At 38.4% G+C, this 26551-nt stretch overlaps 1 protein-coding gene across 2 annotated transcripts; it reads right to left on the bottom strand.

Annotated features, from left to right (window-relative positions):
* Positions 1–1006: 1006 nt before the first annotated feature.
* LOC6534217 (somatostatin receptor type 2) lies at positions 1007–17266 on the bottom strand. 2 transcript variants are annotated; one of them, XM_002094863.4, is made up of 4 exons: positions 16747–17266; positions 2611–3602; positions 2501–2548; positions 1007–2435 (listed from the first exon to the last, which is right to left on the bottom strand). In XM_002094863.4, the coding sequence occupies exons 2-4, from the start codon at positions 3502–3504 to the stop codon at positions 1926–1928; spliced, it is 1452 nt and encodes a 483-aa protein (XP_002094899.1). In that variant the 5' UTR covers positions 3505–3602; positions 16747–17266; the 3' UTR covers positions 1007–1925. The 2 variants fall into 2 exon arrangements, with proteins under 2 accessions (XP_002094899.1, XP_039229955.1); XM_039374021.2 differs by lacking the exon at positions 16747–17266 and having other exon boundaries at positions 2611–5254.
* Positions 17267–26551: the final 9285 nt, after the last annotated feature.

Genomic DNA, 26551 nt, shown 5'->3' on the forward strand with positions numbered 1-26551 from the left:
AACAAACAGCTCAAAGCTCAAACGTTCTTGCCATTTATTTATTTTTTCCTTTCAATGAATTGCTTTTCCATATTTGAGTTAACATTTTCACTCCTCACCTTTCGCCTGCATTCTGCAGGTACGGGCACGGAATCCGCCCTACGGATATTTCAGAAACCATTTCGACCCAACTCTTTATGCCGGCGCGCTGAAACGCATAAATCAATGGGGAAAAGCAAGCCGGGAAAGTGGCAGAAAGCCAAGTTCCTAAACTTGATTTAATGCCGCTGCAGCTAGCAGAATACAATATATTGGCAGGTTGTTCTCCAAAGTGCGCTGGCTTAAAAGCTCTTAACTCGACTTCAGTTCAATCGCAACCAAATAAATCAGCAACAACGGCAGCACGAAAAAATACTCCTGAGGTTCACAAAGATTCTAAGGTATGTTTGCTGACAAATTAATGGTCGAAAACTAAGTTGTCAAGTCGTAGATCCTTTCAACTTTAAATGCGGAACGGAGCCGAAAAAAAAATCCTTTGAAATCTCTGATTAAAAATATGGTTCAATTCACTTGCATTTCACAAGCCAAAAAGCCAGACGTAAATTTATATTCTGAATCGTTTCAAGTATTCGTGAACAAGTTTTTGCCATCTCCCGAAATAAGGTTCTTTAATCAATGCAAAAATCGCAAAAAATGATATATACACTCTTGAAGAGAGTATTTTTAAGGAGATATTTGCGGCAGAATAACGTTTTCATTTCATTTTTCGTTTTTATTTAATTTTATCATTTGACTTGCCAATTTCTATTTCCACCCACAAGCCGCAAAAAGATGTCGAACATGTCGTTATGAAAACTGTTCTAATTGGTTTGGTTTAACTATAGTTTTGCTGCAAATGTACATACGATTTTAAAAGTTCCCTATCCAGTTTCAAACTCTCTAAACTACTATTTTTACATAATAAATAGGCTAAAATTCAATTCTTCCATTAACCCGTAAGACCAAAGCATTATAATACACATACAAATTTTTTATACAAACATTGCTTTATTGACTATTTTTTAAGCACATTCACCATAATAGTATTATTTAAATACTTAGCTTAGAATACAGAATATTCAGCTTATTCCATGAGATACTGTTTGTCAAACAAGCAGTTTTATATTTTTAGTATCAGATTTCATCAGTATTTGATTATTATATTATATATTATATTTACAATTAAAACCTTGAATAATAATTTAAAGTTGTCTCTACTTTAGTTTACTAGATTTTCAAAATAAAATACCTGCATCCTGCGTATTTCACATTTTACGAGCACCTTGGCTGGCTGACTTTCCTCTCGTTAAGCTGCTTATTTAATACAATTCCGTCTTTTGCGATTTTAGTTGCATAAATCAGTTTAATTACTTAATTGGTTAATTAGAAAATCTACTGGAGAAGCAACCATTTTTATTGTAGGTGAGTACTAAGAACAAGAATGGATTTTAAGATGTCGATAGTATTATTTATCTTTATTTTATTACTAAGAGACTTAAGTTTATCTTATTGTAGAGGGTTTATTGGCAGTAAAATATTTATTTAAATATTGGGTGGTACGTTACATACAATAATTTAATAGTTAATATAAATCATTCATATTACTAATAAATTATTAACTGTCAAGGCTTGTCAAGGATGTTTTTGCAAAAAAAATATAAGGGAAATGTAATTCATTTGAGCCCCATCCACTCTTTTATATTGCTAATATATCGATGTGCGGTTGTACAGACTTGTTTTCAAATCTTGGTTGAACTTTTTACTATGTAGACACATATTAATACTGCTTAGTCTTAAGTTCTTCATTTGTCTGAATAAGAAAGAGTTACAAAATCATTTAAATGCCCTATATACTTTGTGTTGATCATCCATATAATTATTTAAAGAAAATTCTTACTTAAACTGGGTTACAAATCTGTTTGCTGCACTGCACCAGATCCTCTTCTCGCAGTGGTGCAAAAGGCCTCCTGCTGCTCGCTCAAACATATAATCAAATTCTCCGGCGGAGCTGTCACTTTGCCGTTGGAATTGCAGGATTTCTGTGTCCCCGTGGTTCCGGTCTTTTCCGCCGTCGTGGTCGAGGATGTGGTGGTCGATGAATTGTTGTTGCCAGCATTCAATGGCAGCAGCGGAGGCACCTGCGGATTGTTGGACAGCAGGCGCTTGGATCCGCCCCGCTTTTTACTACCCTGTTTTGTGAATACACTGGGCTCCAGCTGCAGTTGGGCGTTAATATCCTGCTTATTCATGCAGGTGAAGGCCTTGAAGAAGCTCTTGCGGAAGTTCTCACTCAGGAAGGCATACAGTATGGGATTCACCGCCGAATTCGAGTACACCAGTGCGCCCAAGAGCAAAAAGATGAGTATTTCCAGTCGGGATAGGTCCCTCTGAGCGGGATTTGAGTGAATCAGGGCCACCTTGGATATCCAGTGTTGCAAAAATGAATATCGAAAATACATTATAATCAACTACAAATGTTTACCTGCGAAATCCAGTGAGGGAGCCAACAAAGGATGTAAACACTTATCACCTGGGGATTGAACAGAAAGGGAAGTTTATAAAATAATTGTGTGATTAGGTCGCCATCATTACCGTCAGAACCAGTCGGGTGACCTTCCTGTGAGCCCGCCTCTTCTCCTTGGACTTGGTGCCTGGCTTGGGACCCACCGATCGCAGCTTCCTTATGACCAGGTAGTAAAAGCTCAGGATGAAGCACAGCGGTGTGGCGAATCCCAGGAAAAATGTGTAGAGTATGAAGGTGGTTCCAGAGTGCTTCTTGTACGCATCTGGCCACATGATGTTGCAGGAGTAGTTGATCCCGTCCTCCTGCTCCACGGTGCTGGCATACAGGATCACGGGCAGCATGAGGACCGCCGAAGTTGACCAGGCAATCGCAGACACCACCTTGGCTATGTGCAGAGTACGATATCGGGGCGAGGAAATCGGGTGGCACACGGCTATATACCGATCTGCAGACATGATGAGCAGGAAAATGGACGAGGTGAAGGAGGTGATGGATGTGCTCACCATGTAGGCTTTGCACATGAACTCCCCGAATCGCCAGCTGCAAATTCGCATGGTATAAAGCAGAAAGGGTATGCCGATCAGGAAACACTCATCTGCCACGGCCAGATTCAGGATATATATATTGGTGACCGTTTGCATTTTGGAAAAGCGCAGCACCACGTAGATCACCAGCGTGTTGCCAAATAAGCCTATAATGCAAACAAATCCGTAGAGCACCACGGTGAACAAGTCAGCAAAGGAATTCCGCGTGGCTATGCAATGCTCATATGTGGGCAAATCGGTGCCATATAGCGGCTCCTCTGGCTGAATTGTGGAACTACTGCCAATCCATCTATGGTTCAGTTCCGTGGCATATAGGCTCTCGTTCGCATTATACCAGCTTGTGGTGTTTGCTTCTGGTTCAGGTGCCATGTCCCCTTTCACAAACTGCAGGACGTCCATCATCAGCCACGAAAGCATATTTCCACCCAAGCGCTGCCCAGTTGAAATTTAATTATTTTAATCAGGTTTCCCGCTTTGTTGCTCCCCTCTTGTTATGGTCGTGCATTTTGGCGGTCCTGCAAAATACATTTTGTTATTACGTGGAATATTTTCGTGTTTTTTGTATTTGTTTGCCTGCTTACTCAAATATTCTAAATATTAAAATTGCAACTCGCATGTTTTGCTGGCTTAAATTGATTCGCTACTAATTGAAATGTTTTTGTGCTATTCGAAAAATGTGGTCTGCAACTTTGTATAAACTATTGGCTAACTTAATCGAGTCAATTATGTTTTTTCCAACGCGCGTTTCTAATTTCCTGTCACAATTTATGCTAAGTATTTGGTAAAGTCAACAGTTTTAATTTGATATTTAAAACTAATTAAAGGCAGTCAATAAAAGCGTAATGTAAAGTCCTTTTTTCATAAACTTACGTTTAAGTGCCAGTTATAAACGAATAATTTTACTTCTGTCTTAACATCTTTGAATCGTATGTACCAAATTTGTAATGTCGCTTCACATACAGATACTTTTGCAGCTTTGCCACAACTTTTACCGACATTCTGAGAAATCCCCTCAAAAAATAAAAACTTTTCCGAACAGCTTGTAGAAAAACAAACCTTTGAGGAATATGACGTATGAAGTAAATCGTCTGTTTTCTGTTTTTGACCTCTAAAGCTGCAACTCATTTGGCTTTCCAAAAATTGAATTACCATAAATTTGGTTCGTTAGGCGAAGGAAATTAACATTTATATTTAAATTAAATTGCTCACAGTTTGACACGTCAAACGAACAAGAAACAACAACTTTTTAATATTCTGACCTCACTCGACACATTCTGTAAATGAATTAGGCGGTAGGAAAAGCTGGGTGGCATTTATGCAAATATCAGGTGAAAATATTTGCCTTCTCGAAAGTCGAAAGACTCCAGTTATAATAGATCCCCTTGGGCAAGCATTATGAGATAGAAATTTAAGCGGATTTGTTTGTGTATGCCATGCACATCAAATATTGTTGACTGAGCCAAAACACATGTGGGGATTATTGCTTAAATTAACTTTCACCAAAACGTCCTCGTATTCGTTAAGCCAAATTAAAATCGCTGTGCGTATAAGTCAGTTTAGTTCGTAGCTATAAATCATAATTTGACTTCTGCATAGCTGACACAATTTTGAAAACTAATCCCAGGGTGAAATGTATAAAGCTTGAATTCTCTGTGGGCAAAACAACGTCAAGACAGAAACATGTTTTTAGAAATGACATGACATGCTTTTCAACTAACAAAAACTTAATATAATTAATTACAATTAATATAATTTAAAATTTAAGGAGCGTCTACCCTGTGCGCTATAACCTCAAATAAAATCAGCTTCTTCTTGGTAATTAAATTCGTTTAATAAAATTGTAATGCATTTTTATAAAAATTTATGGCAATCAACGATTGATTTTCTGGTACCTTGTATTATCATTAATAAATTTAACGTAATTTGTATCAATTGCTTAAAGGGGTTGGTTCACCCAACTGTTATCAATAAACCATAATTTTGTCAGAATATTTGTGCGCCACAAATCGTAAAATAATTTCAGCATGGTTATTGAAATTAAGTGGTTGAGTGTTGTAGACCTCAGGTGGTCAGGATTTAAGTAAATCAGATAAATTTAATAAAGATAATAACTGGTACATTCTTCATAAAACACAGAACATTGGAACTTTAATATGGATTATAATATACTATTATATATTATTATATATAAAACACCAATAAATATAATTAATTAATTTTCTTATTAGTTTTTTGCTTGCGTAATATATTTACCACATCATGTATGTATATATGTATATAATAATAAATGACTTATGATTGATTTCTAACTTTTAAGCGTTCTTTGAATATTTATTATTTGGCTTCCAAAGATTGTTTTCAGTGTCGGCTGCTCTTGTTTGTTTGCTCACGGAATTAAATCCCAACCGAACGACAGGTGCAAATTCCCCGACAACATCATCGTTGACTTCTAAATTGTTGTTCGACATTTATTTGTGCTGTTGCTGTCTGCTGCCTGCGTTTTATTGTCGGTGTATGTAAGTGCAACTGTTATGTTATCGGTAAACCGCAATGGGGAGGCACAAATCGCAAGATTGCCTGGGCTCCAAGTGCCCCCAGAAGGGGCGAAATGGGGCAGCCACATGCTGCAATTGTGTGCCTGCAATTCACTTGATGACAGCCGGCAGGCAGCTGAGAGAATTTCGAAAGAAAGCTGCTGACTTTTTCTTTTGTTCTCCAAGCTTGGAGGAGTGTGAGTCCAAATGGAGGTTCAATAATTCCCCATTTACATTTTCTAAAAGTAGTTTTCAGAAATATATAAGACTCTTAGTCTTTCGAACAAGAGTGCACTAGATTGGCACTTTAAAACGCTTGGATCTCGATTAACTTGAATATTAATGTTGCGCTTAAAATATAATGTTATATTTTGTCTGATTTATTTTGTTTATAAATAAGGCAAAACAAATTTTAATTTCATTTGATAAACTTTATTTTTATTTTTAGTGTAAAAAGTAGCTTATTATGAGGTCTCGTATAAGCTTGCGGCTGCAGGACATCCGAAGGAAGGTGACGAAGCCATCATCTGGTCCCTTGAACACATTTGTCTGCTTTCCCCTACTTTCTCCCTTACTTTCACTGTATCCCTGTGGCTTTGAGTGTGTGCGCTTGTGTGAGTCCTGTGTGCTCTGCGGCATTTATTAAAAATTGATGCATTTTATGGCACCCTCAAGGCAAGGGTCTCAAATGCATTTGCTTCACAGCTTTTCGTTGAGACCCTTGATGATGCGACAACAGGTTATAAAAATCTGAAATTTCAGCTTAGAGAGCTTATTTGGTGAGGATGTTCGATCGTAAAATGCAAACCAGGCGGTCAATTTAAAGTTTAAAGTGTTGGTGTTCGGGTGTAGAAAGATACAATGTGTCAAATTTCTTTGTAGAAAATCTGTGTGTATATTTGTAACCCACTTGATTTCCTAAATAGATAAAAGAGTGTATTTAATGTGATTGTCAAAGTTTCACATGTTACAAATGATTTCATAATCTTCAAAACTAAAAGATTCTCCTGGCTCATTCAACAAAATGTACAACTATTTTGCAAGTACAACGTTTTCCACTTATTGGACATTATATGGGGCACTAAATACTCGGCGCTTTTCCTAATTCACAGACACAGAGCCGTTTGCCTTCCAAAGTGCTCTTAATTAATTAAAACTTTATCAAAAGTTTACAGAAGCCGCAGCAGCAGCCGCAGCCGCTGTGAATTGGCAAGTGTGGCGGGTGTTCATGTGTTTGGATTATGTTGCCACAGAGCAGACCAAACAAGGCTCGGCACAATATAAATGGCTACGAGGCAAGCGGTAAAGGATACGCCAGCAAGAAGGACTCGCATGGCAGCCAACAGCTTGCCAAATGTTTAGCCGCTCGCTTGGGTTCAAGCAGCCCCAACAAACACAAACCAAGTAATTCATGGGCGGCGGCATGGTAAAGTGAGAGGGTGCAATATCGGGGGGAGGGGGCGAGGAAAAGGACGACCGAGAGGCATGCGAAGGGCATAATTTTTGGGATAAACACGGAGTACAACATGCATACAAGCTAGGTCAAAACACATGTTTGCACTGAAGAAAGCAATAGCAATAATTAATGCTCAAGTAAAATTAACGAAAATCTGCGTTAGATATAATTTTAGCATGATTCACGGGGCGTATGAGCAATGTGTCAATAGTATTTACACTTTGAGGTCTGTTGACTTTAAGCCTACTTTTGCTTGCAAACTGAAAATGGCTTATGTAAGATTCACAATATGATAAGAATTATATATTTTACCCAATCAGTCACCTTTATGTAGTAACAATGCAACAAAACGCGACTTATCTTCGTTGATCTGCTTTTACAATACTTTTTGCTCAGTGTACACGCTTGGGCCTGCATGTGTATGTATGCAAATATGACTAGCAAATTTGCATGTGTACTCAGTACAAACCAAACATACCCCCAGGAAGGAAGGCTTACACACACACACACTTGCACTTGGCATTGCCATGTGTCAAGTGCGCTTGGAGTGGGCAGAGGTCCTTGTTTTCGGATTGGTCCTGACCAGGCAATGGCATCGCTTTGGTTTGGATGGCTGCCTTTGTTTATGGCGCAGCAATGAGCATAAAGTGCAACATAAACAAAACTCACTCACCTCAGCAGCCACTAAAAACCACCCATCCACTTGCACTGTAACTCGGATTTCGGTGGCGGCGCACTTAATCTTTGGGACACATTTTTGGCTTTTGGCCACAGGTTGCCACTCAGCTGACCTTTGGGCCCTATCAAAAACACACTGAAACAAGTGTTGCATAACAAACACGAAACTGAAAGCAACAACAAACTGCCTCCGGAAACCGACGACAACAACCCAGTGCAATTATAATCCCATGGGCTTTTGTGTTTGAAGCTTTTCCTTTTTGTTGTACCTGTTGGTTTTTGGTTTGGTTTGAGTAGCACCCACTAGAAAACACAACAAAATGCGGGATAATCACCCTTTGTTACATTTTTGAAACCAGCAAAGCTGTGTGTGTACTTTTTGCAACTTGTCCTGATCCAAATGTTTGTTATAAAATTTTAAATTAAAGCACTTTATCAATTCATTGTTATTGCTACTACTTCACTTGTGTCAATTGTATAAACAATTTAAATACGCTGTGCAAACTCAACTGGAAATCCTCTCTTAAATAGCTTGTCTTCCATAAGTTCCTTTTCTATACACCAAATGCCGCTCTGGAGTTTATCCTTTTGCGGTTAGTTGTCCTTCGAGTGTCCTAACATTCAGGATCCGGTATAAAAACCACCTGAATGCGGCGGAATGTTGCTCACACGTTGGGCTGACTCAATTATGCTGGGTGTCTATTGTAAACCCATCTTGGAAAATAATGGCACCCAGCCTCATAGTGTGGCTATCCTTTGGGTTACTCTATTGGGTTTCTTTATATTTATGGCAACCATGGCCCTCCAGGACACTCTATTTGCTCTATTCCCTTCATTTGTCAGGCATGGCAGATGAAAGGCAACACTGTTTGGCCTTTAGTACACATATTTGCACCTGTGCATGGGGGAAAAGTCAGGTGGTATACCCTTCTAGTTTGCGTTGCCTTTGATGTGGCTCCCTGTTGTTGTTCTACGCTGCTTCTGCCCCTGCTGCCTTTGGTTTTTATGGCCTCAACTGCAGGCGGCTTGCCAAAAACTGAAATCTACCAGCGCTTTTCCACTTTCCACTCTGTTTCCCATTTCCCGTTGTTTTGTTCATTGTTCAGCCGCACCCTCGTTCGTTTATACTTTTTCGTTTCGAACTTTTTTCCACGCAATTTTTTTCATTCGATTCAATGGAGCTTTAAAAAATGTTTGTCAATTGCACGCTAAATGTTCTTACTGATTTGTCACAGGATATGGGAGTGGCTGAAAAGGAACGGGGCGAAGACTTGAAAAGTCCGCGAACATGCTTAGAAAATATTTGCGGGGTAACACGCCATTTGTTAACAACTTCAGGACTTGCCAATAAAATCAATCTGAGATTACTGCATATCTATTCGGGAAATTACAGTATCTTGTCCATGTGGGCGTTAGGCCACGTAGTGACGAAGTACACCAAGGGAAATTGAAAATGATAACATATCCTGCTAAAGTAATTTTCACTAAACGTACAGGGATTTGGGACATAATATTTAAATTTTTCAAAAATCCCACTAATAAATTTAAGACATTAAATTATCTTTGAAAAAAATATCTCTCGTTTTTAAAGTTCAACTCTTACTTTCTCCAGCTGCAGGACGAGAATCACACATTACCCTTAAGCTTCTTAGACAAATTGTAAAAAGAATTAATTCGTTTCGCTTCCTTTTTCATTTCCATGGACACTCTTTCCATAAGAGGTTTAGTCTTGAGTCGCCCAAATGTTCCTCAAATGTGGGCCATGGGGTAAGTTTCATAGGAGAGGACGATCTAAGGCGAAAATCGGTTTATCAAATATGGGCTTTGCCAGCTCCGAGGGTAATCCTTTCGGTAATCCAATTTGCCGGGGACCCGGCAAACAATGTTCAGACCTCATTGAATGGCTTAGAGCGCCTAACACCCACGCAGCCTCTCTATGTGCAATTTATGCAGCGTTATTTGCATAAATTAGTACCAAAATATGGAAACCCCCCTATGATTCGATGTGTTTATTGTTCGTAGGCACATTACCAATGTGTTCGCATGGGGACGCATTGATAGTTCGCGTGCAAATTTAACATAATTTTGTAGAGACCATTGACAATAATTGAGCTGTATTTAGTGGGCTTTTTGGGTGAGCGTATGGACTATGTGCATATGTTGTGAGCTAACGAATCTATGCAATGCAACCAGACAAGCAGTATTCTCACTAATTGGGGGGGCAATCGAAAATCCTTTGCTGCCAAAGCCGCGGGCCTTAATGGGCATTATTTAGTGTAAAATATAAACGCCTTTTCGTGGCTTGGTGCCATGGGATTGTTGAAGATTTGCAATGGGGAAAATATGTTCATGTCATGTTTGGAACAAAACTGTTTCCAAAAAGAAGAAATATTGATCAAAAATGTAGACTGCAATCCAACTTACTTTGAAATCATTAAATAAAAATAAATTAATGCAATTCCGTAACTATTTATTGGTTTTGTTTAATTTCTACCATAAAAGGTTTCCTTTTAATGATAGGTTTCCACCGCTATCCAAACCAATCAACCAACATCACTCATACGGCCTGTTTTCCCTTCAATTAAATATTCCTTTTCGCTTTTCTACAAACTCCCTTTCTGGGCTATTTGCTTTGCACTCGATGGCCACCTTTGACTTCAATCGAAGTTCTTCGTTCATTTAATCATACTAACAGCGATGTCATCATCAGCAAATGCCATTACCTAGGTAAATAATATCAACGGGGATGGGGTCACTTCCCAGGGACCGGGAAAAAGAAAACCAAAGCTCGAAGGGATTTCTGCAGGCACTTGGCACTTTTGATGTGCTCGACGTGTTGATTGCCGTCAACTCGCTGACCAACGATAAAAATAAATAAATAAATGGTCGGAAAGAAATCGGAGAAAATGGAGAAATCTGTTTTGAAAAGGAAAACAAATCGAGCAAATTGCAAAGAGGCAAAATGGTCAATTGACCCATTCGTGTTGTTAGAGATTCCATCGGCTCTATTCAATGTGCAATTAGCAACTTGAATAGCCAATTAATTGTAGTTTTCTTTGCTGTTTATTTGCCCATCTGATTGTTTTTGTTTTTCCAGCTACTATGGCATCCTGTCGTCAACATTTTCAGTGCACTTGGTAAATAATCCCTTGTATTTATTCAATTTTCGTAAAAATCTAAAACTAAAATCTGTGTGAATTTATACGTGACAGTTTTATACGAAAAGCTTTGGCCGAATTTTATTTTCTGTTTAAAATGTAATTTACTGAATAAATGAAAACACAAATTCAGACTCGCTTCAAAAAATTTGCTTTCGCTTTCAGAGCTCTTCACGTTTTTCATTTTGTTTACAAAAATGGCCAGCTCTGCATTTTCCTGCTTCTTGTTCTGGTTGATTTTCTTGTTATTTTTGCTGCCGTCTTTTCCTCAAAATTCTGCTGGCCTTTTGCTCGTTGAAGTGTTTGCAATGCTCGTTTTCCGTAGCCACGGCCAACAGAATTGCCGTTTGGCCGTTTCTGTTGTTGATTCTCAATTTTATGAGTTCAATTAACCAGAAGCCATGAAAATAATAAAAATGATGAACTTTTGCCAATTTCAATTGATTGCTCTATAACCATTTTGCTTTAGCAAGGGGAGTGCAATTTTGCGCCCAGTGTAGCCTAGCTGTGTGACCTAGAGAAGTCCTCGGATACTCTGTATATATATTCTATATCTGGCCCGCTGGGTCGACGGCCCAATTAACACTAAATCATGCTCTTTATTAATTATATTCCCGATTATGCTAGCATGGACGTCATTAAGTTTTCTATCACATCAGCTTTGGCTGGAAATCCAATCAATAGGGCCAGATATTGATTGGGGTCGGCTGTTGGGTGGAATGGATGGTGTCAATTGGGCAATCATTCATTTCGTCATTGCCATTAGGACCGCTAATTGAATTGCGAAATCGAATCGGATGCGTAACGAAATCGATCGGCGCTGACTCTCATGCAAAGTGATTACACACATGAAGTGAAAACTCCGGCCAATTTGTTGATGGTCCTATTATTTTGTCTAATCCTGGATTTATAGGGCTTTGATTGATTTGCTGGCTTGGTGATGAAAAGCGCAGTAATAAACCTTTGTTCTGGCTTGCTTTTAGAAGTTGCACTTAAATTTAAGGAAATCAACTCTATTATTGCTTAATTTATTGAATTAAGAGTTATATTGTTAAAAAATTAATTAGGTGCAGTATTTGTTGTGTCTTAATTTCCCATCCAATTCCTATTCCCATTACATTAATAACCAAGTCAACTATAAACACATTGTTATATGACCCAGAGTTTGATAACTTTATGCCTCAGCTGCGACATTGAGTGAGCCAGACTAATCATTTTTGTATAAACTTGCCATCATTATCTACCGAAAGGCATTGTTGTTATTGTTTCGGGTGACTAACACTTTTGTTTTAGTTGTGTTTTCCTGCCGCTGGTGGCATTGTTATCGTGGCTGCTCTTTTGTCGTCATTAACGTCAGTGCGGCCTTGTTTAATTTGAACATTAATCATGGTCTGACTCTTGACGGGGCCCAAACTTGGGGGGTCCGTTGGGAAAACCCTTGCAATATTGCACCCTGAAAAGTTGCACCTTTAATGAAGACGGGCAGGTTCCGCTGTTATTAGTTTTCCGCAGACTTGAGTTGCACATGCGCAGAAAATTTTTCGATAGACAGCAGGAGAAAGGAAAAAGTGCTGGGAATTCCTGTGGTGATGGACGCAAAGTGCCAACATTCTGATGCAAAACTTTGCTCCTTCACTTTCTCATTTTTTCGCTACTGCCAAGAATTTACGTTTTTTATTATCTGCGTTTTATTATTTGCTGTGCTTTAAACTTACAGGTTTATTATATAGTCTGATTCACGCATATAAAAAATTCCTAAAAAAGTCCCAGAAGTGTTGTTCAAGTAAATAGTATTTGTTTATTAGTCCTAAGCAAAAATATTAATATTTGTATTACGATTAATATACGGTCAATTTATTTATTTAAGAGTTATCTGATGAAACAATATGGTTTGTTGGTTTCAAACTTGAAAGAAACAAGAGTTCTTTTATAAGGGGGCTTATTAGGGTTATTATTTATCAGGGTATTTAATATGAAAGGTATTTATTAGGATTCAAGTCTACTACAAACCAATTATTTTCGAACTTATCTTTTTGAGCCTTTCTGTTTCGAATCGATTTATTAGGAACTCGCTGGCGCCAACTCAGCACAATTGTTGGTACCACTCTACCAAGCTTCCAACTGTTCAGTCCAAATTCCTCTCCAAATCGCCACATAACCCCACATTTACCATCATCAGCCACTGGTAGGTCGCATTAATTGACAGTTTCGCCATCAGTTGGCCCAGATGGAACCCTAACTAAGGCCACATTAACTCGTCAATCATGATGCAGTTGTTTGGATAGAGCCGCCTCCCTCTGCGCCCATTCTCATTAGTTTTCTTTTAGTAGGCCACTGCAGTCGGGAAGCGAGAATCATCACAGTTGAATATGATATCTGATACCCGTTCTTTTGGTCCGTTGAATGCATTTCCATTTCCCTTTTAGTCCTAAAAAAATACTAATTGCAGCAGATCTCTCTAGTACAGAGCTCCCCCTATCACGTTCATTTTTATTATCTAATTTTTTTTATTTTTTATGCGATAAGTTGAACGCGACCCACCGCCCAATCTAACCCCTTCTTAGTTTAGGGGTCTTGTCCCTAATTAATTGCAAAAGTTTTGTTCGTTTTCTGTCGTCTGATGCAGCAGAAAAAGTTCAAAGTTGACGGTGCTGCAGAGTCCAACCCATCCGCAAGTGATGAGTAGTGAAAAACTGAATTGTCAATTATGATGCATAATTATTGGAAATTCTCTAATTAGCAGCAGAAAACTTTAACCCAGGGGTTCACTCTAGCGGAAACACTGGTTTGTGCCACTTAATTAATTATTTGGAAAATGTGATGGAAAAGTTGTACGCACTTTTCATGGTGGGGATTGTGATAAAATATAAGTTTGGAGAGGTTTAAATATAAGGCATCGCCATTTTGGAAACATACTTTAAATAATTAGGTTAATAATTATATATAATTATGATCTGAATTTTTAAATTTTAATGATTACGCATTTAAATTGTGTGCTTTGCTTAATATGGTATAATTTTAAAGCACATGCATTACTTTACAATTAAATGTAAAATTAAAACTAAAACATAAAACGTTTCAATAATTGAAATACGATTTATTTGTGTTTCGAATTAAAAGAATGCCCTATAGAAATATGTATTCAATATTCAAATTAAGGGAAACTGAACGAAAGTGAAATTTCAATTTGAAACAGGATTCTGGACGTTTAAACGGTCTAGTATTTCAGATAGGTTTCCCCTTAAAGCGGAGTTTTGTGGAAATCCCTTGTGTCTTGACTAATTTCCGAGGAATTCCTGTGCATCCTTGGCCATCAATTTGTTGTCAGCAGCTGAGGAGGAGCCACATCAGCATCTCTGGCACTTGTTCCGCCATTTGAATCCGGTGCTCATCCTCTCCCAGTTGGCTGGCCCCTTCTCCGGTCCTTGCCCGTGCCCGTGTCCTTGTTCTTGTTCTTGGTTAAGTCGGATCCTTTGAGTCGGGAGGAAATGCTATCATTTGGTGCCTGTCATCGTTGTTTTCGTTGTTGCTGCTGTCTGTTTGCCTGACGCCGACGAAAGGTTAAGGCATGCATCGCTTCCATCAAATTAGACGCATTTTCGACGCGCTTTGTCTGCCAGACCCTCTCTATCTAGCTCTGTCGTCCCTTCTCTTTCTCCCTGACTGCGTCTTTCTCTCTCCCTGACTTTCCCCACATTTCCTTCACCCATTCCTCTCGCACTTTGGCAATTTTCGAGCTGACGCCGCTTTGCCTTTACGTTTTATCACTTCATTTGCACTGAAATGTCAATGTCTGGCTCGTGTCTTTCCCTTCCTTTTTCAATACCTTTTGCACAGACTTTTCCCGTTTTCACTTTTTCAATGGTTTTTAATAAAGGAGTCTGGTATTTTATTAATTTTTTCCTATCGCTGACTATATTTTTGCCAAATGCTTCTTCGTATCTGAAATAAGTCATTAAGAAAATATGTTACCGATGGAACAAATCAATAACTTAAAGCCACATTTTTAATTTACTTACATTGACGATACCTAAATTAAAAAAATTTCCCTGCAGAGGTTTTTTCACATTTTTTCACTGTGAAAAAATATTCCTGCAAACTAATAAAACGCAGACTAATATCAAACTAGACTATAATTAATTTTTAAATAAAATTGGAAAAATACACCACATCAAAACGAGGTCGATTTGATGAATATAATATATACAAGTCACACGTATTCATTACTCATGAACAAAGAAGAGTAAATTATATAGTTAAAGGGAATATTTGAAAAGTCAGAGCAATCGCAGCCTCGACTGAAGCGCAGTTCAGTTTCGAAGAGCATGGCCAAAAGTCAGGAAGGAAGCAGTTTTGTTGCAATGACGTGGGCGGTATTTTTTCGTTTGCTTGTGTGGGTGTGAGTATGAGTGTGTGTGTGTGTAGGAAGGATTGGATTGGAGGGGTTGTGTCCTGGCGCTAAAAGAAATCTGTCTGACAAATTACACGCCCCGAGTTGCGAGTCGCAGCAGCAGCTGCTGAAATGCTTCGTTTGCTCCTCCTCAGTGGTGACTTGCTCCTTTACTTTCTCTACTTTCGCCTGCTGTTTGCGATGTCTTCCCATCCTGCTTCTTGCTCCACATTCGGACTCGGGCCATCAAACCGATTGACTGAAGGATTGGGCCAGGGCACGTCATTCACTCAGTTAGTCCGTTAGTCAGCGAGTGCAACGGCCTTTTGATTGGGCTTTATGGTCATGGGGTAGTGATGGTGGTGGCTACCTCCTCCTCCTGCCTTTTATCTGAGCGTGGTTGGGGTTTTCGGTTTTAGTGGACTTTACTTAGCTGGATGAGCTCATCCGCCGGGTTATCTTCTTTTTCGAAGTGGGTTTTACTGGTTAAAAGGGGGAACAGGCTGAAGGAACTTGAGTTTCATAGCTGAACCACTAAAGGGCTTCTGTAAAATCAGTAAGTAACTATGAGCTATGTATATAGTTTTCGTTCTGTAAAACTTGGTTAAAAGCCTCACAATAAAATTGAAATTATTTACATTTAATTCCAGCTTAAAAACCCTGGAATAACAAATATTTTTAGCGCAGTTTTAATATGACTGCAGCCAAGAGCAATGCTTCATATTTTTTTTTATAGAAATCTGTTATATAATAAATCCATAAAGCTTTAAGCTTTTTATTTAAATTGATATTTCTATTCTGCACATCTCACACAGGAAATTAATCAACTTGCCTCCGTAACGATTTCTGCATTTATTCTCAGCATAGAACTTCCTCGAATAAAATTTCCACCATTCCAAGCCAGCATTCCTAATTTGTCAAATTTTGTTTCATTTCCCCAAAATCCTTTCTGGTTTACTGCGGCTGCCGCCAATGGTCAGCCTTACTCAGTTTCCACATCATTGGGAAAACCAATTCCTTATTCAACACTCCCTATTCCCAACCCATTTCATCGTTTTGCAGAAAGAGCAACCTCTTTCCCTCAACGCAAAACATTCAACAGTTACAAATTGCTATTCGCACAAAATTTCAGTTATCTGATAAATTTCATCGCACACAAACAGTTGAACGTTGCAAATGGAAACCCCACGCACAGAGCGAAAGTATTACAAACTAGTTATAAACATTTGATTTAATAAAAAAAAGATTATATGCATGCATGGTAATAAGTTTTGATTATGTTTAAATATCAGGAGAGCTGATTTGTATTTGTACATTGTAGTAAATATGATTTAAATCGTTAATACATAAATAAAATGCTAATAGATGGCACCCAAACTTTTTAGATGTGCACACAATGGAAGGGCAACCAATTCGATGTTTCTCGAGGCACATTTTGCTTACCACTTGAATATATTGTGTCATCTAGCCACTCATCCTTTCGGATGCGAGAAAATGGCACACCACGCACTTTTCGGGGTTTTCAAAATATTTGGCAAGCGTTTCTGCAATTCCTCGGATTGCGACGCTAATGTTATTTTTCACTTTACGTCGGATTTATTTGTGATTCGGCTGCGGCTGGTAGTAAAATTATTTGTTTATTTTCCTTGAGTTTTGGCCGCTAATTTGGATTGGATGCAGGCAGCAGGAAAAGCCCCTGGGGTTATCTATTTCCCCCCCCAACTTTCTCGCCACTTTTACCCTATCTAGTTTGGGCTTTTCGCGCACGTTTATCGAATTCGGTTTTTGGTGCTGACGAAGTTTTTGTTTACTTTGCCATAGGTTTGCTCGTAGTTTGGTTTTTTACTATTATTTCAGATTCAGATACAGTGGCTGAACTGCACGTTCCGGCATTGTTTTGCATACTGCGCGCCGCATTTGCCGGCGAATTTTGTTGTGGTGCATGCGAGTTTTCCGATGCGAATTTTCCGATGCGAGTTTTCCGACTGCAAAGTCGCTCGGTTCCACAGTTGCGCTCGGTGCTCGGCTTTCAGGTTCGTCGCCCGATTGGCCTGATGCCTGATGCGTGTTGCGTGCTGCGGTCTGCTGCCGTTTTCCCAGCTGCAATTTTCCTCAATTAACAGTTGGTCGGGAGAGCGCGAGGCGGGGAGACTCTCCCGCCGAAACTTTCTCTCTTATACGAACTCTCACTTTCGTTGGCCAGCAACAGTCGAATGTTAGCGCTTGCAGTTCTGTTGCCATTTTCGGCAGTAGCTTGTTGATTCTCCTGGGATTATTTAGAAGGAGATAAGGAGACTTATACTAGTAAGATATGGTACTCTATATAGCTTAATCAAAACTACTTCTTTCGGTTACCTATCTCACTTTAAAACAAGAACTTGAATTATTATGTTATGCTATTCTAAAGATATTCTTAGTTATGTAACATCTGTTTGATTTTGAATTTATAGATTTCTGGAAATTTAACATATTTCAGCGCACTAATTTACTATTATTAATGAACACTTACCGAAAATCACGCATAAACTAAATTGGTATAATGCATCCCCTCAGATAAAATATTTGTTTATTATTTAAATGCGCAAAATCGTTTTTGGGAGGGCTTACCTGTCGTATACGTAATTTATGATTTATACTTATACCAAAATTCAATAACAGAAAAGTGTTTGCATAACGTATTATGTTTGGCACAGTTATTTCGTAATTCAAGCAGTGAACTGCATTTAAAATTATATCGGTATTGGGACTGTCAATGTAATAATTATAGTTGCAAATGCACGTGTATTAGCTTGAATTCGGATAGGCTTTGATTGCTGATTGATTATTCTGCCCCTAATTGCATGCATTTTGCATACAGCTGTTTTGCAATAATTGAAGTCGGTAATTACAGGGAAAGAGGACGAGAAATGCATGCTGTCAACATTTACTTAAAATGGGTTACCGCAAGATTGTTCTTCTTTAAATAAGCTACTTCTCTAGTAACCAAAGATAGAACCCGATATTCATTTCATTGCTTCACATTTTAGACTGGCTTTAAGAATTTGTAAAATCTTTTAAAGTTCTTGCATTCGGGATTGCGGAGGATGCTCGCAAATTTGCCAGATATCTAAATTAAGTTTGGAAAGTGATTGCTTTTCAGATAGCAATCTTTAGTTTCTTTCCAAATTTTTTGGGTAAATAAATCATATCTCAGCACGGCCAGCGTCGCAGAGCTCCAACTTAAGAAGCCTCTGGCGTCGAAATCTAATTGCTCTGCACTTGGAAAACTATCCACCTGGCCCAAGCCAGAAGTTATTTCCATAGCAGAAGAATATCAAATTTTCCGTTTTTGTTCGCACCCAACTGGGAAAGAAATTGATGAATTAATTTCTATGCTGAACCAGTTGGAGGTTTAGTTTAGTAAAAAGTTCCACTTAGCTTGAGTAAAGTGAAAAAAACGCTGGCAAACATATTGTAAGAAATGGAGATATCTCGAAGAAAATTAGTAAAAAGAGTGACACAGAAAATATGACAACTGTCGACGCACTTTGGAGTCCAACTTTAGTTTGGCCTTTTGAGCAAAACTTTTAATCCATCTGGTTGAATTTGCGACAGTTTGCTTTAAGCCTTCTCCGTTGGCACTGAAAAGTGCTTTAAATGCGACCGAAATTGCGAGATGTTTATTGTATACCATTCCTCAAATCGTAAAAGTTTTATCTGTACCAAGTCCCCTCTGTGTCGTGCAGAAAACTTTAAATTAAATTATTTACCAGTGAAAAGTTTATATGTTTTAAATACTGCTCACAATACACTAAAAACAACGACCTAATCGCTAAAATATTGCAGATCCCATAAAAATTTTCACAAATATTTTTAATTGGCTTACACAAATTACTTGTAAGCTTACTATGTTAGATTTTTATATATTATAAAGTAATAATAATTTTACATTTTTATTTGTGTGTTGAATAGAAGTTGTTTATCCGGAAAACAAGAAAATGTTTAACTACACCGATGACAAAAGTAAAGTGTCAATAATCGAATCTATGATATTTAACAGGATGGTATTGTCTCCTTTTGACGTATTTAAATTTGTTTTCTCACCCAAGGGCATTTGAAGATTTCATTACCAGCTTTTGCTTATTTTCCAGCCTCACTTTGTGAACTGGCCGCAAAAAATATGTAGCCTAATGTAGATAATTGAATTTCAAGAATGCATTTTTGCTTGTCCATAGTAATTACTGCTGATAAGAATCGGCTCATTAAAGTTTGCTTTGAAATCACTCCCACAAGAATATTAAATCATTTTCGACTTTAAAGCAATTTTCGGTTGATTGAATTAAGTTGGCCAAAACACAGACGACGTGGCTGGGAAAGTTTTGGGCGGTTTTGTAGGGGGCGTCTGGGAATGCAGACGCATAAGGACGACATTCTCGGTGAGGGTCAGTTTATCATTTTAAAACCCATTCCCTGGACCTTTTTGTGGTTGCCCGGTTGTGAAAAAGTTTTCGGTGGCAGGCAAACCTTCCTTATAAATTCTGTTAATTTTTTCCCCTATACACTTTCCTGCAACGTTGAATTTCCATATAAATACCAGCAATTTTCCGAAATTGATTTTCAAGAAGCTCGGCTAAATATTCAAGTGAGTTTGCAAAGTCGCGAGCCCCAATGAATTTTTAATGAACTCGCCCATGTATGCAAATTAATAGAGCTCTCTGTGCAGCTATTAGTTTGGTGTAATTTCAGAACTTCATTACAATAAATGATTCATTTTGGCAAATTTACTCGCTCAGCGGTATCACAAAAATAATATGCAAATTAAATGGTTTTGAAATCATTAAAGAGATATATAGCTGGGATAACACTTAATTAATTAGTTTAATATCGATTGAGCAGGTCGTTAAATAAAAATATCTGTTTTGTTCAGCTAATTTTGCTTTTGCGAGTATGCATATGAAGTGGGGCAAACACGATGCTTATGTCACTTTTAATTAGAAACCAGGTGAGTTAGTAATATATCTTTCATACTCAATCCTCACCATATAATTTGACTTAATATTGCAGGTGTTTCTGTTCTTTGAAGTAACGCCCCCCTGGTTTTCTATGTATTTGACACTTGAAATTATTTGGACATTAAATTTGCCCCATTCTTGCCAGTGCGAATTATGTCGGATGTAAATGATCATAGCGTATAATAAATGCCGCACATTAGAAATAATAATTACGCACAGAACATGAATTAATAGTTTGGACAGAAGTGGCGCGTTTTTATGAGAGGTGCCATGAAATATGCATTTCGTATATTTAGTAGGTGTTTAGCGGCTATTTCTAGAATTTTCAAAATCCAATTAATGGAGTCATTATTTTAATTTAATTTCGCCGTCGCTGTGGAGATTTAATTCCACCTGAATAAAATTGAATTAGCCATAAATAATTGAGAACTTTGCTGTATTTAATTACAGAAAAACGGGCAAATGGCCCTGCTTTGCGATTCTATTGGTTGCCACCGTTTTAGGCTGTCAGTCAATTGCGGGAATGTTGTCTCATCGTCGCATCGTTGGCAGCCAGATGAGGATGGATTGTTGCTGGGATAGATGGATGGGTATGAGAGGATGGATTTGAATGGATTCGGATGCCTGTGGTCGGGGAGGTGTGTGCGAATGTGCTCTATACTCGTATGTTGGATGCTATATGCCTCCGCAGTCGCCTGTCAGAATGTGATTGACATGCACAAGTGAATCCCCCTCCACCCATGTTGTGACCGAAATACGAGTCCGCACTCGCATCTGAGTGCGAGTATCTGGCGAAAAGTAAAACCGAGGCGGGCCAAATCTCAGGCTAAAGCAACGTGCCTCCCCAGCCACCCACTCATTTGCATTTCGTCAGTTCCACTGCAGTCGCAGAAAAATCCATACATTAAATGTCAAATTGGCAGTCCTTAGAATGTATTGAAAACTCTAAAAATCGAGAAATCTTACAATATATTATTACAATTACTGGAGGGGCAGAATATTTTGAAAGTCATAAGAAAGTATTATATGAGACATAAGCTATTCCCTTAGTATTTATTTCATAAGACGTTATGTTCTCTGCAATATCGTGTACATTTTTCATTAATGGTTTTTAATAAAACCTTAACTTATACAACTTGTAAAAAACTATACTTAAAAAAAACGTGAATATAAAATATATTTATTTAAAATTTAAAGCAAGTTTAGCTATATAGTGAATTTACCAAATAACTGGCTAAATTAACTTGGCTTCACTATGCATTTATTACACTTTGCATTTTTGATTATTTTTGGTATTTAGTCCTTAAATAGATTTCATGTTTGTAGCAGTGTTGGGCATGCATTTCCCTTTTCAACAAGGGTTCAACGTCCCCCAGAGCACTTTCCTTACATTATATGTGCCAAGTGCCTGCAGAATATTGGCATGTTTGCTGGCCCACTCCACTTGACTTTTTGCACCGTCAGATGGGGCACCACCCACCTTACCATTCCGTGGGAATGTCATTTTATACAAAAGTTTTCAATTTTTCCTTGGTTGTTTGCCGTCGTGTCTGGGAATTGTCGGGCTCTGCTGGACGGACAGATTGGTCAGTTATATAGCACCACATAAATCTAGACCGGCTTCAGTTTCAGTTTCACTTATTCGCCCATGAGTCATGCCACATAAATCACCCAATCCGAAACTCTGCTGCAGAAACTCAGCTCGCCCGTCAATATTTATTTCATTTCACATTTTTCGCCAGAGATGTCACAAAAGTGAAATGTGAAAGTGGATGGGGCTGATTTTGGGAATGCATTGGGGAAAGTGCGAATTTGTCTTTGTTTTAAATGGTGTCCCAGTTGGCAGAGTGATGGGATTTATGTACTATCAGCATGTTGATTTTGTTTATGGCCTGCATTCTTTAACTCTTTGAGATCAAAAATTAAATTTACGGTACATTTTTGTACAGAAATTCTTTAAATTTTATTGAAAGGCTGAAACAAGTCTGTGTCCATATTTAAAATATAGAACTTAAGGGATATAGGCTAACATAAATGTATTTTTGTTGTATTGGCAACGAGTAAGTATTTATTTCCACTGTGGTGTTAAATATTAACTCCTATTTTGAGTGTCTATAATTTATGCAGTACTGCTTTGGGTAAATAAATAGTAAAAATATATATACGCAAGATTGTCCATTTTTACGAGTTCCTTAAAATGTAACAAATGCCATGCCAACCATGTATAAACTTACCTTTCGCCGCTCTAAGCCATCTCCGATCTACTTCCACTTGTCCAGAGAACAAACACCCTTGGCCCGGAAAGTTGGCTAATGTAATACCGTGTCAAGATGCTGCTACTTTCCAACTCCTGGCCCCAAGTCAGCAGATTCCCCCTTATCTGGAGGACTTACCCCGACTGCAAGTGACATAAACTGCAGGGAAGCGAAAGTGCCAAGCCAAGCAGATATGAGCTGCTAGCGAGCTGAGTTTTGCTCCTGTGGAGCCATAAAAAATTCATTTCAAAAAGTTGTCTTCGAGATAGAATGCATGGTAAGAAAGTTTTCGTTTCATATTTTTGAGTCGCAGTGCTTTGGAGCTGGATTTGTCATCTGCAGCTGATTACTGCAAATTTTGATTATAGTGAATGCAAATGCTATTTTCTTATGCCTCATATATCATTGATAAAAGCTTTTCCGCTGCGGATTTTCTCTAGCATACTTTTCGGATTGCGTGTGGAAATCACGAACAGATCTTTGAACCCTGAACTTTATGATGTCTGGGTTTTTCCATGCCTTATGGTTAAACAAAATAGACTAAATAAAAATGGTTAATTGCTGCTAATGGCCGAGGGGTGGCAATCCAACCGCTGAGCTTTCTGGACGCATGTCAAATATTTTAGATAATGACTTTCTGTGGCCATTCCAAGTCGCAATAATTGAGCGGTTTATGCCCACTGCTCAGTTCAGTTCATTTGCCAGCCTGGGCCCGACTTTTGTGCTTTTGCGGCTGTTTCAGTTCTCAGTCCCTGCCACCAAATTATGGCCATTAAAAATATTTCGCTTTGCTTGGCTGTTTTGCCTGAATTTGTTTCTGACACTTCAGCTGCGGTTTACTGGGCAGACAGGAGACGGCTGAGCTACACTTTATTTATTCCCTTTTATGGTGCAATTTATAGAGTGCATAACTGTCAACGGCCTGGAGGTGCTTAAATTATTCAGTTTATTTTACACTCTGCTTATTTTCCTCGCAGATGTATTTTATTGCTAATTTATGAATGACTCTGAAGAGCTCGCGGCTTAGCTCTAGATAATTTAAAAACAGAAACATTCGATGTAACTGTTTTATGGATTGATAATAAATATTCTAATTAGTTTAAGTATCGATCGAAGTAACTTCGATGTCATAAGTTCTTCGAAATGTTGTGGAAAACTCTGAATTTAATTCCCTAAGAGTTTTGATATTGGAAAAACAGGAGCAGTTCCAGGAAGTGAAATGCAATTGCATTCACCTTTGCTCAGGCAATTAAATGCGAAAAACATTGCCAATCAAATGACTGCATTGAATGCCTGATTGCCCCTCTGCGGGCAAGAGCAAAGTTCAAAGGCATTTCATTTGGGGCATGACACAGGTTAAAAGCAGTTAAATATGCCCACCTGATGGGAAAAGTAGTTCCAACTACGCTCCACAATAATAACGATGCTCAGTATACCGCGATTCCCCCTCGGTAGCTACCCATTTGCCTCGACGGTCCACCAGGTAACAGATGTGTATAAATTTCTGGTCGTACAGGGGAAATCCTAGAGCTCCCTGAAATAACGCGACCAAACATGCGAAAATGACTACACTCCAAATTATATTTTGGCAATACTCGATAATCGGTATAAACTGCTTTGGCTATTGGAGTTAAAGAGAGCTTCTGTCCATCTTCCTTATATGTTTATCCTGCGAATAAAATAAATACTTACTACGTTGAAATGTTGCTACTTTTTTAATGTTACAAGCAACTGCGAGGAATCTAATATCGTTAGAATTTTGGCACTCTGACCTTATAATAATAGCATTTTAATGGCAGCTCTGCAAAATATATTTTAAAAAATCATCATGTAATTTAAATTATAATAAAATAAAATAATCAATAAATACCAAACTGATTAACATGATAAGAAAAAATGAATTTTCCTTGTGCATGGAGATGTCTTTTGGAGAGGGCGCGTATGAGGTTGCGTGAGTATGGAACGCCCTGGGCGCGGACGACATTGACAAATGATGTCCTGGCTGTGGAACACACATCCTTGCTCGCACTTTCACAATATGGGCACCGAACAATGTGCTGACTTGGTGGGGTTAGTTGGGGCGGGAAAGGTTGAATATTTGTAGACCCACTGGGTCACTGCGAGACCGGCGCTCTAAAATGCCAAAAGGGCAATGTCCTGAGCTGACCACCAATGGCAGGAACCGCCTTATAACAATGCCACCGAAAGTCCTTTGTTGCAGCCCAGCCCAAAAAGGAAACTGCAGAAAGTTGCAGCTGCATTTTATGGCCACGAAAATAGTCATAGCTGTGTAAACTTCCTCCTTGATACAAGTTTTCAAAATAGGGTGTTCCAAAGTGCGTTTAAGTTTGGCGTTTAAAGGCGTGATAATTATGTCTTAAATATTGAATTAAGTTTTGCGCTCGTTGTAAAAAAAAAATATTAGCAATTTCCATGCTTATTATAAAAAAGCTCTTTATAAAAATCATTACTTTTAAATGCTCTCAATAAAATAAATATAAATCTGGGAGGGTTTTACAACAATATTTGTAAGAATATGCAAATCATTATTTAATATTTAATAACATTGAATAAAATCTAATAAACAAATGTATTAAAAGCTAAACTTGTTTTAGTACCACACATATGATTACAAAAACTAAACTGAATGTAATAATAAAACAAATAATGACATTGGTGAAAGACCTATTTTCTTAAAGAATTAGGTGTTGAGTATCTAAAATAACCCTGTACCGAAGGTCCGTTCAGTGACCATCACACATACATTCTTGGGCGCTTTTTGAGAGGCGGCAGTTTAAGAAGCGAAAAAATATTGACAAAGTGGCCAACGACGTGACACAGCAAATTCAATTTGCAATAAAAGTGTGCAAGCACCGTTTGAGAGGAAATAACTGCAGTGAAAGGAGCCAGTGTGCGGAGTGCGAAGTGCAAACAAGGATCAAGTGAAGTCGTGCCATATGGAGGTGGCAGTCTGTCGATAGCTGGCTGCCTGTGGATAAGTTAACCTAATCCGGAGCCCTACTCGGCGGACAGGACCATTACACATGTGGGACACTAGTTTATCTGCCGACTTCCTCGGTTAAAGTTTGTATTCGAGTTGGAGTTGGAGTTGCAGCCCGTGCCCGCGATAATTTGTCAGCGAAAAGTTTATTTTATTTCCGAAAACTTTTCCTTGGCGGTTGGCAAGCGTAATCCTTGCTGTCTACAGCTCACAAACTTGGCAGTCTGCTCGGAAATCTCGACACCAAGCGGGACATTATGCAAATGCAAATTTGTCCAAGCAGCATTTAAGTGTCACAGCAATCGGATCTTTTAGCTCTGGAAGTATCATTAAAACGCAGCGCTAAATAAAATGGCCAAGAAGAGTAATTTTGCATAGTTAATTTTCCAACTCTATGGCGAGCTAATTTATTTATTACTTTTGGACTATTTGTACTATGGATTGTTTGTGTTATTTTTTAACTTAAAATAATATTTAAGATTTTGTTTTTGAAAATTGTAGTACTTAAGTAACATTTAAGGTCATTTGCATAGGTGTAATGAATACTGCCATGAATACTTACTTACTTACATGAATTTGTATATAAATTTTTAAATAAATGTTCACTTCAAATTGGCTTGGCTACAAACAGCGTGCTATAATAGCGAATAACTATATTTTCTCACTTGTCAGACCTTTGCACTTTAGTACTAGGTAAGCTCATAATTGGCACTCAAGGTCAGTGTCGGGGTGAAACAGGAAACTAACTCGACCTTGGCCGTGGAAGAGTAGCACTTTTGGAACAGTGCAAAAGTTCCCCTAAATATTCATGAAGCGCAAGTGCAGAGCAGTCCATCATCTCAATTGCAGAGCAGCCGTCATCATCAGGAGAATCAGGAGAATCTGCCTCCGACTCCGATGAGGGGTAAAGGTAGCTCCGGGTATCCCTTTCCCGGCCTCCATGTCCTGCAGGCAGCTCAAATCACTTCCGCCGTGCGCACAGGAAATGAGCAGCCATATTG

The sequence above is a fragment of the Drosophila yakuba genome, chromosome 3L (assembly GCF_016746365.2).
Source record: "Drosophila yakuba strain Tai18E2 chromosome 3L, Prin_Dyak_Tai18E2_2.1, whole genome shotgun sequence".
NCBI classification, from domain to species: Eukaryota; Metazoa; Arthropoda; class Insecta; order Diptera; family Drosophilidae; genus Drosophila; species Drosophila yakuba.